The 13,221-nt window shown below is 37.3% G+C and overlaps 1 protein-coding gene across 2 annotated transcripts; it reads right to left on the reverse strand.

The window, feature by feature from the left end:
- Window positions 1-1,019: 1,019 nt before the first annotated feature.
- On the reverse strand, window positions 1,020-2,485 carry LOC121798612 (protein RGF1 INDUCIBLE TRANSCRIPTION FACTOR 1). Of its 2 annotated transcripts, XM_042197689.1 has the most exons (4): window positions 2,223-2,465; window positions 1,956-2,141; window positions 1,603-1,818; window positions 1,020-1,478 (listed from the first exon to the last, which is right to left on the reverse strand). In XM_042197689.1, exons 2-4 carry the CDS (start codon window positions 2,127-2,129, stop codon window positions 1,290-1,292), a joined length of 579 nt encoding a protein of 192 aa, XP_042053623.1. In that variant the 5' UTR covers window positions 2,130-2,141; window positions 2,223-2,465; the 3' UTR covers window positions 1,020-1,289. The 2 variants fall into 2 exon arrangements, with proteins under 2 accessions (XP_042053623.1, XP_042053624.1); XM_042197690.1 differs by having other exon boundaries at window positions 1,338-1,471; window positions 1,956-2,485.
- Between the last annotated feature and the right edge of the window lie 10,736 nt (window positions 2,486-13,221).

Raw genomic sequence — 13,221 nt, forward strand, 5'->3', positions numbered from 1 at the left:
CTCTCTCAAAATCAAATATTTCTAAAACAATTCTAATTTTAGACAAGGTTGTATAAAATCTTGTAAAATGTTTTTGTTTTGAGTGAAATTGAATAGATCATATAGTTTATAAATTAATAAAATGGGTTGTTAGATGAATAATGTATTCTTATATATACTAGCAAGCAAATGCGCCAGAAGTGATTGCCTCCTAAAATTAGTAAATTCGATTTCAGCACAAATGAGTTGTAAAATCAAAAGTTATAGTAAATGATAGTTTTAATTAAGTACCATTCAATTGACAACTAAAGCCAAGAGAAGTGCATTTGGCCATTAAATACTATACTACTCTCTACGCATGTCTAATAAACGCACTATTTACGGCCTATTTTGCACAAATTCATTATCAAATTAACCGTAAAAATTCAACCACCTATTCCAATTTAGGACCATACATGTTGCTGGCCTATGTATATAGTATTTATATTCATAGAGTGGCCCTAGTGAGATTAATACGTTTGAATTTTTCAATGCTACTTAAAGGATTAATTAGTTAGCTTAATCATAATTGCTACTAATTGATTGGTTGAAGGGTGTATCCATTGCTTCAAACCACGATAAAACGAACCTTCTCCCTACCTGTTAAATTAATAATTTAATCCTTCAAAACTCTTTTTAAATTAACAATAATCTGTCGGATGAATAAAACAATTGCTCTCTTCGTCTAAAAAGACTAAACATCAAATTAAACCTCGATTTCTTCGAATAGAACTTTCCTTACTTCAGATTGTTGAAATATAAAGACTAAAATTTTGCTTAGATTTATAGATAAAATTAGAGATTAAGTAAAGGGGAGCATTAAACAAAGGAGGGAAAATATCCAAATCGAGTAACAATAAAAAAAAGGCGATTTGCCTCATTGCATGTTATAATGTTAATAAGCAGAAAATAAAAAGGTGTTTTTCTTTATGTAAATGAAGCATGTGGGTTGATGGCCCCATGAAAACTATAGTATATGAATTTTAAGTGGGCAGCTTTACTTTTATAAATAAATTTCTTTGTTAATTACAATAATGTACATACACAACAAATTTCAATAACAATTCTTTTCTTCAATATCATCAACCGATTTTGTTTTTTATTTTGTGTGAAGAAAGAAAGGATGGAAAGAATCCCTGGATTTGAATTAAATATTGGTACCTACAATTGCTTTTTTATGGAGGGGGACAGTGACCCCAAAATGTGAGTTGTATAAAGTAGTTTCGGAGTAATTTTCTTAATTAAATTTAATTAGGAAAAAAAAGAAAGAATTATGACCTAAAAGGTGCCCTTTGAGGAATGCCTTTTCTTCTTGATCTTGGAGGTGGAGGGGGCGTGGGCGGGTATATGTCTTGTTGTGACCCCTCACGCAACTCCTCTTCCTCTTGATTTGATGATGATGATGCCGATATTCCTTGGATGATAAAGCTTCCATCCCCATTTCCCTTTATTCCTACAAGCTAACATTCATATAACATAATATTATTCCAATGCCAATTTTGAATTAGGAAAACAATAAATTAATTAGTTGAAATTGCGAATTAATTGAGTAATTAAGTAGAGAGAGGGGGAGAAGATGGTGACCTTGCATCCGAGGGAACAGAAGCGGAATGTATCCAAGAGGCTTCTCCCGCAGATTTCGCAGAGATGAGAGACGGCTTTCCCTCCTTTAGGCTGAGGCCGCTCGTTGAGGAACAAAACCCTTGCGCTGTTAATCACATACGTCTGGACTCCGGTTATGTCCAGAACCTTCTGAATCTCCGAAACCCTCACCACATCGTGATACGAAGATCTCCGTATCTGCAACTCGAAATTCGCAATGCCGTCGCGATTAATCGGTGGAGGAAACAAGGAGCCTCTCAATCGAGGTAACGCCCAATCTCAATTGACGTAACGTACGCTGCAATCAACCAATCGAATTGAAAAAATTGAAAAACCTGAATAACTTGATGATCCTTGTGTTTGGAGGAGCGGCAGTAGAAGCAGAAGGCGTCGGCATTGCAATCCAGGCAGAACATGTTGCATTCGCTCCGGGCGGCGTCGCCGTGGCTGCGGCAGATGTTGAAGAAAGAGGTGCTCAGAAGCCTCTCCAGCCATGGCGGAACCAGCATTATTCACTGTATCTAATTTAGAGAGAGAGAATACACATTTACCATTCTCGAATTTGGATTCAGAGAGAGAGAGAGAGAGGGGAGAGGCCTAACCTAAACAACCAGCAACTTAAAAATCAACAACAAAGCTACACCGAAGCGAAGGAAGGGACAAAAGCCTAATGTTATGAAGAATCAAGGGCCAGGATTGAAATAGGTGGCTCAGGATTTCCGTGGGCCGTTGGATGTGAGGAGGGATGGGTTTGGCGCTTACGCTAACAATATTTTGGATCTTCTTTGCGTTTGTACGTACGAGTTCGGCCACCGCGCCACGCTACAGCTTACGACGTCGTTTCGTTCGCTTGAGTTAACTACTCTAAATCACGATTTGTCCAAAATACCCTCGAGATTTCACATTATTCAAGCGTGAGATTTAGGCAGGATGTCACGTCCGGAATAATCAAACATAAGCTACGGAATTCTTTTTTTATTATTATTATTTTTATTTCACGATGTCACGATTTTGATATCTGACTCCTTTTTTATGGATAAATTTCGTTAAAGATAACCACTTCAATATTATAATATCTTATATTTAAACAGTACGAATTTTAATAAAATTATTAAACTTTGTAAAGAATCAATTATGAGATCAATATGGAGCAGTCCAAATAAGGAAATATGTTCGATTATGTACAGTGATTCTTGATTTACAAAAAAAATATTTCAATTATTCGGATAATGATCACATCCTCTTACGAAATACTGTAAATTTAATTAATGTTGACAACTGAGATATGGACGTAATTTCGCCATAGTATTTTAAAAAATACAACATCAATATTTTAACGAATATGATACCGAATTTTTGAGTTGTTACTAGACTACATCAAAATTTATGAAGAGCTGCATATGTATGTGGTAGAGTTTGGATACAATTATTCTCCATAATAAATTAATTTAGAAAATATGATTATTGTTTTTAATTTATCAAGTGGTTAGGCCTACCGTTTCTGGCCTGTCACCAAACGCCCAAAACTCACTTCGTCTCTCCAAAATAGGAGAAAAGCACTCGTGCTCCAGAGATAATCAGTTAGGATTAGTCAATATCTTTTTGATTAAACGTATGCCTAGAATACTTTAGTTGACTCTACTTGTCTCTTTAAAGATAAGAACCGGTATAGTTTATATAACAACTACGATAAATCCAAATTAAATTCGCAATTAAATAATATATCATGTGAATGTAATTTCTACCATATCCAACGATTGTTTCAATGCTCTAAATTTGTTCCAATGTTCGTTCTCTTACGTGTGAAAGACAACGTAAATCTACACGATTTACATATTTTTGTGTTTTTTTTTCATTTGATGAGAAACGATTAGTATCCACACGAAGTTTGTGAATCTCAAACAATTTGTATTAAATACTATGCATTAGATATTTGAAATTGAACTAATCTTAATGAAAAGAAGATACTCACTCAGTCCCAAAAGAATACGCACTTTGAATTCGACGCAAATTTTAATATGAAATTTGTAAAGTAAAATAGATGTAGAGAGAAAAAGTAATTAAAATATTATTAGTGAAAAATGAATTGCACCTTATTAGAGATAAAAGAATATCTAAAATTAGATAGTGCATATTCTTGTGGGACGAATGAAGTATTAATTATTTCACACTAAAGATTTGAGGATGAAAAGAAAAAGGATAAAAGGAATCTATTAGGTTAAATTCAAGAAACAAGGAGTATGAAGAAATGAACAGGAAAGAATACATCTTTATTGCTGGCGGAACAATCAAGTTTGGCACAAAACTAAGACAATCGGGATTAACAATCAATAAACAAGTAGAGAATATTAATAATCGCACTCTTCAATCTTCATCTATAGCGATCTTCACTCATCACTATGCCTTATGCGTTAATTAATTACTGGAAGATTATGTCTTATTATGACATATACTTAATAGCTTTGTATTTTGTTTTCAATGGTAGAGCATCCGCAATAGCGGATGTCGCGACGAACTTGCGGCTCATCATACCTGTTACGATTTCTCAGAGATGAAACTGACGAGTGATTGAAAGCCGCGAATGGAAATTTTGGGACTCTTTATTTCTCAAGAACAAAGCTTACAATTTGAATTTGGGAAAATCACTCTCTAAACTAATTCCCTTTCTTTCCTTTTATAAAACGCTATACAACTAACTAACAACTTATTAAATCCTACGGCTAGGATTTAATCTTCACTACTCCTTCATCCAACGGCCCCATGAGCCTTCTCGGCCCATTGCTAAATTTCTTTACTTCTGACTTGATTGTGAGATATTGCAACTGAGCAATTAACTCCCACAAATCTCCACCTTCATTGCTTAGTTGAATTTCTGGACATCATCGTTTACACAAACTCACTAGCCTCAAACGCAATTCAAACTTCTCCTTAGGCAGTGGTTTGGTCAGCATGTCCGCCGGGTACTCAGCTGTATCAACTTTGAACAGCTTCACCCTTCCATTCTCTACTTCTTCTCTAACAAAATGTAGCCGCACATCAATGTGCTTACTACGTTCATGAAACACCTGATGCTTTGCTAAACTCACAGCATCATTGTTGTCACAACCAATGGAGATTGCAGCCTGCTCCACTCCAAAATCAGCAACAATGCCTCTTAACCATGTACTTTCTTTTACTGCAGATGTCAATGCAATATATTCAGCTTCAGTCGTGGAGAGAGCCACCACATTTTGCAGGCTTGACTTCCAACTCACAGTCGTACCATACGTTGTGAAAATATAACCAGATTGAGATTTCCTAGTGTCCACACTTCCTGCAAAGTCACTGTCACAAAACTCAATCAGTGCATCTTCCTCATTGTAGTTGTTGCTTTTGAATAGGATCCCTACATCTCCAGCTCCCTTCAGATACCTAAGTATCCATTTTAATGCCTACCAGTGTTCTCTCCCATGATTGCTCATATACCTGCTTGTGCAGCTTATAGCATGTGCCGCATGCAATCATGGCATACATCACACTTCCTACCACATTTGCATATGGGATAGCCTGCATTTCAAGCTTCTCCTCATCACTCTTTGGTGACTGCTCCACAGTCAGTCTGAAATGCTGTGCAAGGGGAGTTGCTGTCATTTTTGAAACATCCATTCTGAACCTCTTCAACACTCTTGATATATAATCAGTTTGGTCCAGCCAAATTTCCCTTTTATCTTTGTTTCTCACAATATTCATGCCATGTATCCTCCTAGCTCCACCTAGATCCTTCATATCAAAGGCTAGACTCAAATCCTTCTTGATTTTCTGGATCTCAAGACTTGATGCACCTGCTACTAGCATGTCATCAACATATAGGAGTAGATAGGCCACTGCAACTTTGTCTCTCTTCTTGATGTACACACACTCATCATAGCTGGACCTCTCAAACCCATTGCTCAACACATAATCATCAAACTTCTTGTGCCACTGCCTACTTGCTTGTTTCAGGCCATATATGCTCTTTTTGAGCAGGCACACCTTGTTCTCCATCACAAGTTTGATAAACCCCTCTGGTTGGCACATGTAAATGGTTTCCTCTAGATCCCCATGTTGAAAAGTTGTCTTGACATCCAATTGCTCAAGCTCCCAATCAAGCCTTGCAACCAATGCCAACAGAATTCTTATTGAAGTGTGCTTGACTATGAGTGAGAATACTTCAGTGTAATCAATACCCTGCTCTTGTGTGAATCCACGGGCCACTAATCTTGCCTTGAATCTGATTTATTGATTATCTGCAGATTCTATCTTCCTTTTGAACAGCCACTTACAAGTTACTAGCCTTCTACCCTCCACCTTATCAACTAGGATCCAAGTACCATTCTTGATGAGAGAATCAATTTCATCAACCATGGCCTTTAGCCACTTGTCTCTATCTTTACAATTCATAGCTTCCTTATAGGACCTTGGCTCAGAAAACTCAATCTCCTCTGCCATGCACAGTGCAAAGTATAGCAATTCAGTGTCTGCAAATCTGACCGGAGGCTTAACATTCCTTCTGGTTCTATCTCGAGCCAACTGATAAGTTGAGATGTCTGGCTGAGCTTCCCTACTCTTTGGTTCTTCATCAACATTAGATTGCACAGCAGCTTCCTCACCAGAGGGTCCCTGGCTCTCCACCTCAAACTGAGTTACCTGCTGAGGCTTTTCAATCAAATTATCTGTTTTCTTGAAAGGCATCTCTGACTCCACAAAAGTCACATCCCTACTGATCAAGACTTTGTGATTTCCAGGCTCCACACACCAAAGTCTATAGCCCTTCACCCCTTGTTGATACCCCAACATTACACACCTTAAGGCCCTAGCATCTAACTTGGTTTGCTTCACATACACAAAAGCCTTACAACCAAATGTCTTGAGGTGAGAGTAGTCCCCATAGCTGTCATACCATCTAATATCTGGAGTGTCCCCGTCAATGCTAGAGGATGGACACTTGTTAATCAACTTCACAGCAGTAGCCACAACCTCTGCCCAAAATCTCTTCTCCATGCCTGAGGCCAGCAGCATACACCTTACTCTCTCCATAATTGTCATGTTGCCCCTTTCTGCAACATCATTTTGCTGAGGATTTAAGGGAACAGTACGGTGTCTCTTTAACCCCTTGGTTTGACAGAACAATCCAAATTCTTTTGACACAAATTCTAAGCCATTATCAGTCCTAAGGCACTTCACCACACACCCCTTCTCCTCTAAACAACAGTACACCTTTCTTTAAATTTTGAGAGAGCCTCAAATTTTTCTTTAAGTATATACACCCAAAACATTCTAGAATAGTCATCAATAACAGTCATATAGTACTTGCCTCCACCAATAGATGGCACAGGGGATGGTCCCCATAAATCACTATGAACATAGTCTAATGGGGCTGTGGATGTGTGATTACCTTTCTGGAATGGCAGCTTCTTGGCCTTCCCCATGATACATTCCTCACAAGGTTTAGCAGCCTTCTCATCAGTGCCAGATACGACTTCCTTGCTCATTAGTTCTCTGATACTACCCATGGCCGGATGCCCCAGCCTTTTATGCCAAGTCTCAATTGATTCGGTCTTGACATTATTTATCTGATCACTCAACTTGATAGCAGATCCACACAGATAGTATAAGCTTCCATTCCTCCGGCGGCCCTTCATGACTAGAACTCCATTCCTCCTGATCTCCATGACCCCATCAGCTGAATGGAATGAACAACCTTTTCTTTCTAACATTCCCAAAGATATGAGGTTTCTCTTTTTACTTCCAGGATGTACCTCACATCACTCAGAATGGTCGAGGACTTGTCATCGAGCCTGAAGCGAATCTTGCCGACCCCCTCAATCTGGCATATCTGATTATTCCCTAGGACCACCGAGCCATGAGCCTTTGCTATATCCTCAAATAACTCCAGCATTGGACACATGTGTAGGCTGCAGCCAGAGTCCAAGATCCAAGGCTCCCCACATACAATTTCCATAACATTCAACGCATGGGGAACCTCTTGTTCTTGCACACAATCGGAGCTCAGCTTAGGATGGCCATGTTCTTGCGCTGTTTTCTTTTCCACGCAAAACAGTCCTTCTTCAAATGACCCGGCTTCTTGCACCAATGGCAAGAGCGCGTCTCTTTCTGATCAAGGCCACCAGATTTCGGAACCTCATTCTCCTTCTTGAACGGTTTCTTGCTCTTGAATCTCTTTATATTCAAACTTTCTGGGTTACCTCATTTGATTTATCCCCACACCGCTGGATCTCCTTGGATCTTATAGTCGATTGGACCTGCAACAATGTAACAGTCCCCTCTCTCCCGAATAAAATTGCATCCCTCATCTGGTCATATGACTTGGGCAGGGCGTTCAAGAGGAGAATGGCTTTATCTTCTTCCCCGAGCTTCACATCAATATTTTTGAGGTCATCAATCGTCTTGTTGAAATCCTGCATTTGTTCCAATATATCCTTCTCTTCCATGAAGCGATACGAATAGAGTCTTTGCTTCATGAAGAGTCGGTTGGCCAATGATTTCGTCATGTACAATTCTTCGCACCTCTCAAGGATTCCAATCGCCGTTGTGTCCTTTGACACTTCGCGCAAGACCTTTTCGCCAAGACTCAAGATCACCACGCTATGCGCCTTAGCGAGTACCTCCGCCCGCTTGATCTTAGCCTTTTCATCGAGCACCACATCTGGACCGTCTTTGTTCAACGCATCTGCCAGCCCCTGCTGTATAAGCAACGCTCGGATCTTCATTCGCCAAAGACCGAAATCGTTCATACCCGTGAACTTCTCCGCCTCGAATCTTGAAGCCATCGTCGTCGATCCAGAGCTCTGCACAGTGTCCGCTACTCGTCATCACCTCCGTCGTTCCCACAGAAGGCGCCACTTGTTACGATTTCTTGGAGATGAAACTGACGAGTGATTGAAAGCCGCGAATGGAAATTTTGGGATTGTTTATTTAAGAACAAAGCTTACAATTTGAATTTGGGAAAATCACTCTCTAAACTAATTCCCTCTCTTTCCTTTTATAAAACGCTATACAACTAACTAACAACTTATTAAATCCTACGGCTAGGATTTAATCTTCACTACTCCTCCATCCAACGGCCCCATGAGCCTTCTCGGCCCATTGCTAAATTTATTTACTTCTGACTTGATTGTGAGATATTGCAACTGAGCAATTAACTCCCACACTACCCGACGTCCGCTATTGGAGTCGGCGAGCAAGTGGCGGACGTCCCAGGCGGATGAGAGGTTGTTCGTCGGACTAACGGCTCGTCCTACCTCTTGTCTGCTATTGCGCGGACAAGAGGTAGGACGTCTCATTTTTTATTTTATTTTTTATTTTATTTTACTTTTTTTATTTATACTCAATATTTACAACTCATTGCACTTCATTTTTTTATTTGATAAACACCAACAATTAAAATGAATTAATCGTATTTTTCAATTTATTTTATTGGCTAGGGCGTCGGCTAGTACTAGTGCTTGTCCACTATTATGCAGTGGGATGTCCTAGTGATGTAGCAGTGTAGTGGGATGTCCTAGTGACATGACAGGAGATGTTTTTGGGATGCCCTAGTGCTAGTCTGTTAGGATGTCCACACTATTGTGGATGTTGTACTTAGTAGTATCTCATCCGTGCGATTTATGATTCATTTACTACTTTTACAATTAAAAATTATATTAACAAAATAAATAAATTTAATATATCAAATAAAACTACTTGTGAAAATCATATCATAGTTAGTAAATATGATTAAGATATTTGTACATAAATATACTAATACAGGTTAGTTTAATCAGGTACACCTCTCCATTGTTCTATTCGACAGTAAACAAAGAAGTAGGGATACGTAAATGCAATTTTCATAAATTGAAAAAGCATAATTGGATTGCTACAGGTCAGCACCACAAATCATAGATACTAAGCAAATTGCAATAAAATGATGAAACTGAATGTGTTTGCAATATAGTTGTTGCTATTTCAACTCTAAAAATGAGTTTTGCTGTTGAAATTACGCTATGACGCCCGCCATTTTCTACCCTTTTATGTTAAAATTTTGTTTTGCACATGAGTGACTATCAGAACTTGAATAGTATACCGATCTGGTTTTGTTTTGGAGCGCCAATGGATATGAATATCGTAAAAATACGGCAATTGTTTCCGGAGGGGCGGAGCTACGGTGGGGCCGGGGGCCCTTGGCCCCTCACCCATTTGCATAATTCTTATATATATATGGAAATGATCCAAACAAAAATGCACTTAAACAAAAAAATACAGGCCGATTTTGGACCATAGGATTAGACAATCTGATGGCTCCATTTATTTCATAAGTATTCTTTTTTTAATCATTAAAAATTTTATAAGGTTAGTAATGTCCTTATGTGATGTCGATTGTTATGGAAATCCCTACATTCGTGCCTATTTCTCTTTCAACTAACAAATCAAATCATGTGCGTGATTTATAAGTTAACAGATTCTTCAACTTCAACTCCTTCGCCACTCCTTCATCTTCTTCATCGGCAATCCCTACAATCTTCCATTATACTTCTTTCCGTGAAGATTTATTCTTCGTGAATAATTATCTTCCAGATTGTTCGTGTGTTTATGGATTCCTTTAACACTCTATCGTCTCATACGCCTCCTTCGTCTGTAATTTTTTCTCCAAATCCAATCTAAGTTTTACTGAGTACTCCATAATCCATATCAATGTTTTCTCATCTCCTTCTTCACTCCATCAGTTGGTTATGCTTGTAATCTATAATTTTTTCATTTAATTTTTTTCATGGTTTGATAACTTCCATCAGTCGGTTTTTTATGGCAGATTTTTTTATATCTACATTCCACAAATGGAAATCAGAGCACATCCTATTTCTCATAGGGACAATCAATCGTCTGCTGATGACAGTGTAGATAATACGTGTTCATTCCTCCTCATTTTCTCATTTCACTGGTACGACTCATTTATGGTCTTATTCACTTGCAGTGAATTTTATGTTTTTCATACTACACAACAACACTGTCTCTTTCATTTGTCTGTTATGCTTCGATTTCGCCTTTAGTATGACCAATTGTCATTGTCAGTTGTAGGCCTTATTTTATTGAGTTGTATGACTCATTTATGCTCTTATTATGATATGTTAACTGCTATTATGCTTCGATTTTACCTTTAGTATGACCAATGATCATTGTCAGTTATAGGCATTATTTCATTGAACTTGTATGACTCATTTTTGCTCTTGTTCTGATATGTTCTCTACATGATTAGTCTACATGTCTTTAATCATCATTTTAAACTATTATGACTTGTTTATGCATGTTACATGCTCTGTAATAAGCATGTCGTACATGTTATCTTATATGACCTGATGTTTGTTAATCCGACGTAGTTCCGACCCTCGACCTAAATGGATGTTTTTCCTCCCGTCGGCGACATTAACACGACCATCCTGAAGTGCATTTGTAAGTATATAATGACATGTTTGGAATATAGAGTGACATGTTTTACATTATAGAATGACATGTTTTTTTATGCCAGTATACAGGCCTCAACAAATTATTACTAAAACGGAGAAGATACTCGCACAGATGAGGCAAAAAGTTGAGATATGTCAAGAGTTCATCTTGCAACAGAAGAAACTGTCTTTATCTTACTTAAGCTGCATGATGTATATTAGAGCACATAGAATGACGTGTTTAGATAAATGTAACGACCATAAAGCAGATTTATTTGTAATTATTGATCTTAATTTTTACAGTTGAATTTTTTTTTCTTTCTAATTCTTGCTCGTGTTTTTTCGATTTTGCAATATTTGGTGCATACTGCTACCATCAATGTCGTTGTATTCGGTTTTGACCCTCGATCTAAATGGATGTTCATTTTTGTAATATGCATTACTACATAATGACCTAGTTTATATAATTGAAGAAATGTCAATTTTAGTTTTTTTAGAGTCCATTTTATTTGCAATGTCACGTTGTTTGAAATTACCCAGTTCGTTCAGATTTGTATTAGGCATTCTGGTACTCAGTAGTTTTTTGTCATGACTCGAATATTGGATTATTATGACTCAATTTACCCATAAGTTTCCATGACCCAAATATTCATCTAGTATGACCCAAAAGAATAGATGAGGTTTTTGGCATTATAAAGGTATTCTTGTACTCAGTAGTTTTATGTCATGTCTTGAATATTCGATTATTATGACCCAATTTACTCATATGTTTCCATGACTCAAATATTCGTTTAGTATGACCCAAAAGCATAGATGATGTTTTTGGTTATTGTTTGTGTATTCTTCTGTCGTAATAATATTTGGTTTTTAATATGTTTAAAACATGAGAATAATCGTGTATGTGTTTTTTTTAATATGTTCAAAACATGAGAATATTCTTCGGTCATACTAATATTCAGTTTGTTTGATGCGAATATTTCGATCAAATTGTATGAGACATTTTGGTATTCAGTAGTTATATTCCATGCCTCGAATGTGGGTATATTATGACACAAATTAACCTAACAATGCTATGACACAAATATTCATTTACTAAGACCCAATGTATCGAGTAATGCTCATCATATGGGCTATCTTCTACAAGAAACAAGAGGAAAGCATTCCAAGGTCATTGTAATGGAAGTTTATCTCATCTTACAGATGAAATAATATATAGTAACAATGACATCCAACCGACATATAAACATGGCTTAAAAAATGAGAATTACAAGCTCTAAACATCGTTTCATTAAAATTGTGGTAATCTAAACATCCTTTCGGTGCTTTTGGGATCGGCGATATCTTCGTCTTCACCGTCGTTCTCTGATACACTACGTGACATCCAACAAATTGAAGTGAAAATTTTGCCAGATTTTGTCAATTTTAAGTCAATCGTTGTACGAAATATTACTAACCTTTTCCGTCATACCTCGCCGATCCAGAAGCTCGAGTGTCGACCATTGTTGAAGTAGGCTTTTGGTTCACCCTCCTTGTCGATTTCAGAATCGTAAATTAGGATGAGGGTTTTTGTGGAGTATCCGATTTTGTGGAGTAGCCGCTTTGTGTGGAGGCTTTTTGGTAGGCTTTTTCTTGATTTTGTGGAAGAAGAAGAAGATTTGAGGGAAAGTGGAAGAGTTTAGCGTGTGGAGTAATGACTCCCAATTAATTCTCACTTAAAAAACGGAACGACGGTTCCTAATTTTTTTGATTCCTAATTTACCCATCATATATATATATATATACATATATATATGTATATATATATATGTATATATATATAGGGTTGCGTTAAAGATAGAACCATTCTTAATTGTAGAACCTAGAACTCTACATATTTTATTCATTGGATGAGGAAAAAATGACGGTCAAGATTAAAAATCATACATATTAGACTATGTTTTCACGACATTCCGGACTCAACATGTGAAAAAACTCACATGTTGATGGAAGAATGAATGAAACGAAGAAGAGTCCATGCATGCTTTATTTTTTCACTTATCTGAATTCACCCATTAATAATAGTTTTGGTTGTAATGGGAAGTTGTTGTGCAAATCAACACCATTGGATTAAAAGATCTAACGACCTCCGTTTGGCATTTGTTCTACG

This window comes from Salvia splendens, chromosome 4 (genome assembly GCF_004379255.2).
Source record: "Salvia splendens isolate huo1 chromosome 4, SspV2, whole genome shotgun sequence".
Lineage (NCBI taxonomy): Eukaryota > Viridiplantae > Streptophyta > Magnoliopsida > Lamiales > Lamiaceae > Salvia > Salvia splendens.

Excerpts from the sequence above, each read along its gene's own strand:
- LOC121798612 (XM_042197689.1), bottom strand. The coding sequence starts at position 2,129 with ATGCTGGTTCCGCCATGGCTGGAGAGGCTTCTGAGCACCTCTTTCTTC. Across the intron at positions 1,819-1,955 it reads AGGATCATCAAGTTATTCAG|ATACGGAGATCTTCGTATCA; the intron begins GTTTTTCAATTT and ends TTCGAGTTGCAG. Across the intron at positions 1,479-1,602 it reads TCTGTTCCCTCGGATGCAAG|CTTGTAGGAATAAAGGGAAA; the intron begins GTCACCATCTTC and ends TATGAATGTTAG.